This window comes from Tasmannia lanceolata, unplaced genomic scaffold (genome assembly GCF_043159265.1).
Source record: "Tasmannia lanceolata isolate RefF3 unplaced genomic scaffold, GAP_Taslan_0.1 ptg000002l, whole genome shotgun sequence".
In the NCBI taxonomy this organism is placed as follows: Eukaryota; Viridiplantae; Streptophyta; class Magnoliopsida; order Canellales; family Winteraceae; genus Tasmannia; species Tasmannia lanceolata.
Window position 1 is genome coordinate 45,802,113 of NW_027518679.1, and position 4,250 is coordinate 45,806,362.

General features: G+C 36.4%; 1 protein-coding gene across 1 annotated transcript; it reads right to left on the reverse strand.

Annotated features, from left to right (window-relative positions):
* On the reverse strand, positions 1-3,989 carry LOC143885507 (alcohol dehydrogenase 1-like). Its single transcript, XM_077389708.1, has 10 exons — positions 3,647-3,989; positions 2,806-2,942; positions 2,654-2,700; positions 1,514-1,839; positions 1,351-1,433; positions 1,170-1,245; positions 982-1,043; positions 694-789; positions 451-612; positions 1-325 (listed from the first exon to the last, which is right to left on the reverse strand). Exons 1-10 carry the CDS (start codon positions 3,855-3,857, stop codon positions 209-211), a joined length of 1,317 nt encoding a protein of 438 aa, XP_077245823.1. The 5' UTR covers positions 3,858-3,989; the 3' UTR covers positions 1-208.
* Between the last annotated feature and the right edge of the window lie 261 nt (positions 3,990-4,250).

A 4,250-nucleotide genomic window follows, 5' to 3' on the forward strand; every position in this document is an offset into this window, starting at 1 on the left:
TGTAGTTAATAAAAAATACATGTCATTAAGCATTCTTCTTATACACAAGACACACTGAATGTTGCGCAAACATCCTCTTTCCAGACAGCAAATGAAGAGCTTATATATCTACATAAAACAAGCATATCAAAATCCATACAGACTTATTCTATATCTACTCTTTTTTTTCATTTCTTTCAATGGCAATCTGAGATTGATTCCACCTTCCTTATCCATCCATGCGAATAATGCAGCGAAGGCCAACCCCTTGAAGCATGTACTCAAAGGCCTTATTGATTTCAGAGAAAGGGACTTGGTGGGTGATGAATTTTTCCAGCTCTAGCTCCTGCACCATGCAACCAGCAAACAAAGCAAAGATTAAATATCTATTATTCTCTTAATTTAACTAGTTAACTGAAGTTTGTGAGGTGGATTACGGTGCGATTCTATTAAATTCAATAGAACGTATACCTTGTTCATGTACTTTTCCACGACTGAAGGAAGATCGGAGCGTGGTTTGTAGTTTCCGAAGAAGGTCCCTTTGAGAGTCCTCTCATTCAATACGTTCATAGGGTGGGTCTTGAACACGGCGTCTTTGTGAGGCACACCGACTAGAACAGCAACACCCCAGCCCTGAGAATATCATCAACAAATCTTATATATTGTGGATTGTTTTTAAACTAATGGGAAGTTGTGGGAAGAGTAGAAAGTTACATCATGAACACATTCAAATGCAGATATCATAGCGTCAATGTTGCCAGTACACTCGATGCTGCGGTCCACTCCTCCATCAGTCATCTCCGCAAGCACCTGATGAAAACCAAGACTTCTTCAAATAACTGAAATATTGCCTTTTTGATATAGGGACCTAGAATCACGCTCTATACACCTAATAAAATCTAGAAAACTAAAACAAGTTCTGAATGTATTTTGGTAAAAACCCATTTAACACAAACTAATTAGAAACAATATTTCTTATCAATGCAGTGTTGTGAAGCAAACCTCTTGAACTGGTTTGTGATGATCTTTTGGGTTGACGAACTCAGTAACACCAAACTTCTTGGCTGGTCGCAGAGAGAATTATTGATAATTAGTAATATATATTGAATAAACAAACACACACACACACACACACACACACACACAAAAATTATAGTTGAAGTGGGAATTGATTGGTAGTAGAATTTTACCTTCCTCAAACCGCTTAGGGTTCAAATCAACACCAATAATCCTAGAAGCTCCTGCTATCCTCGCTCCTTCAGCGGCCTAATCATGTTTAATCCCATAACATATTGTTTCATATTAGGGAAATGAATACAAATATAAGTTTGTCTGCAATAAATAAGAGAGAGAGGAAAGAGAGAAACTCACAGCAAGGCCTACAGCTCCCAATCCAAAAACAGCCACGGTTGAACCCTTTGTGGGTTTTGCAACGTTCAAAGTGGCACCAAGACCTAAAAAAAAGCAATTCAATGGAAAGCTTTGATTTGGGAGAGAAATTTAGCAAATGGTGTGAGATGAAATGGCTTCTCACCTGTTGAGATCCCACAGCTAAGAACACAAACTTTATCAAGAGGAGCTAAAGGATTGATCTTGGCAACACAACCGACATGGAGGACAGTGTACTCGCTGAAAGTAGAGGTGCCAACAAAATGGTAAATGGGTTTTCCTTTGATCGAAAATCTCGATTGACCGTCACCGATCATAACTCCCCTGTCTGTGTTTATCCTTAGCAGATTGCACATGTTGCTCTCCTCAGATTTGCAGTGGGCACATTCTTTGCATTCCCCTGTGAAAACAGGGAGGACATGGTCTCCGGGTTGAAGTTCTGTCACACCCTCTCCAACGCTTTCAACAATTCTAAGTTCATAAGAACAAATAAATTAATGAATAAGTTATTTTCTAGGCAAAGAAATAATTGGGAACAAGCCTGTACTAGCTACTATAAGAATTTATGAATTTAAGGCCCTGTTTGTTTTGATTTTTGACAACTAATTGTGAATCCTAAACTGATTATTGGACTCAAAATTAAATAATTAGTTTTGGAGTCACAATCGCATTCTCAAAATCTAAAACAAACAGAGCCTGAAAGTTCTTTTTGTGGGATAAGTATAAAAGAGTGACTTGTATTGGATTAGAAATAATCACTTCAAAAAAAATGCTGTAACTCTCCCTCAACTATGATTTTATCTTCTTTTTTTTGAACAGTGACTATGATTTTATCTTTAGATTTACTTCTCAAAGCATCTTCGTCATGCAGAGTAATTAACAGCAATGATTATCATTTTTATCTTTTTCTTTAATATCGATGTAAATAATTAAAAATAGTAATGGGAACTCAAATATTCATTTCGGTAAATTTAAAAAGAGCTTCCTGTGCATAAAAACCAGCAGCAATTTTGATCTAAAACAAGAAATTTATGTTAAAAATTAATAGGAAAAGAAACAGACGATTCATATCAGTAGCATTAACAGTAGAAATCTAAAAATTAATGTATAAATCCAACAGCCTATTTAAAAACCAATATTTTCCATCGAAACATCATGGACCGAGCATGAGTAATACCAACATACGTAAAACAATCCAAAAAAGGAGCCGAAAAGAAGAACAATACATCAAAGTGAAAAATTTAAAAACAATTAAAATTAAATAGATTGGTAAAAACTATCATACCCTCCTGCTTCATGGCCAAAGATGCGAGGAAACATGGGTGTCTGACCCTGTAAAATTCAAAACCAATTTCATTTTCAGTCATCCAATGATGCACAACACCATAGTAAATCAAACAAAATCAGAGAGATGAAATAGTTTTTTTTTTGTTATACCTTGGCTTCCCAGAAATAGACATCAGTGTGGCAAAGAGAGGTATAGAGTATCTTCAAACGGACCTCCATGGCCTGTGGTGGTGCCACCTCAACCTCCTCTATCACCAATGGCTTCCCTGCCTCCCAAGCAACCGCAGCTATATATATGCACCCACAAAATTATAGAATACAATCAATGAATTGAGGGGGGAAAATCCATAGGGGCAAACAAGAGAAAAAAAAAGTAACATGAGGACCAATAAGTAAATGGATAAAACCCATCAAAGACAAACCAGAAGTACATAAGTCATATATCAAACAAATAGAACCTTTGTTAAAATATGAAGTCCCAAATTCTAATGAACACAGTCCAAGAAAGTGTAAGAACTGAATAAATGATCCTTTTTTTGGCAAAAATGTGCATAAGATTAAAAACCCATCAAGGAAATTAAGAACCCAAATCATGTTGCTTGCTAAAAATTGCAGAATACATTCATTTCATTGAATTGAGGGGAAAAAACCATAGGGGCAAAGAAGAGAAAAAGAGTAACATGAGGACCAATAAGTAAATGGATAAAATTTATAGAAGAAAAACCAGGAGTACACAAGTAACATCCCATCAAAAAAATAGAACCATTGTCAAAATATGAAGTCACTAATGAACAGAGTCCACGAAAGTGTAAGGACTGAATAAATGATCAGTTTTTGGAAAAAATGTGCATAAGATTAAAAACCCATCAAGAAAATTAAGAACCCAATTCAGAAACAATCAACAAAATACAGAAAAAAGGCTAAAAGTAAAAGAAACTTATTACAATGCCTAACAGACGAAAACCAATGTATTTTCTTTTGTATTTCTTACCTCTGCATCGTATAACCTGACCAGCTGTACTCGACATCTCTTGCATTCTCTTTACCTGTTTCTCCTCCTTTACTTCCTTCAATTTATCGACTCGAATTCCAGATGAAGATAGATAGACTCTTTGGGGTATATTTATACTAGAAAATACAGCTGATACTGTCATTTTCAGTTGAAATCCTGCCCTCTTATACAGCGGCGTTAGGAAAACCATCCCAGTTTTGGAGCCTCCGAAATTGGGGCGTTCAGTTTTGTCTTTTCCGGTTTTGTTTTGTCTGTTTTGAAAGTCTAGAGCGGTTCTGAAAATTCTCCCTATTCACCTCCTACAGGTTTAGTGACATTATCAGTTAACCCTGTAGATCAGTGGGTCTCATATTTAACGATCTTATGGGTCATCTCCTTACGTATGGAATAAGACTTTTTACAGAAGCGTAAGAGTGAGACTTGTCCAAATGTGAAGAATCCTTGAAGGATTTAGGGACTTGCTAGCGTCTATCACGAAAGGCATTTCGCGGGATGGTCTGTTCCATGTGACAGCAGCCACCTTGTGAATGAAGACAAAATTTGCTGATAAGTGAGCCTTTTTGGCTGCTGTCACATGCAACAG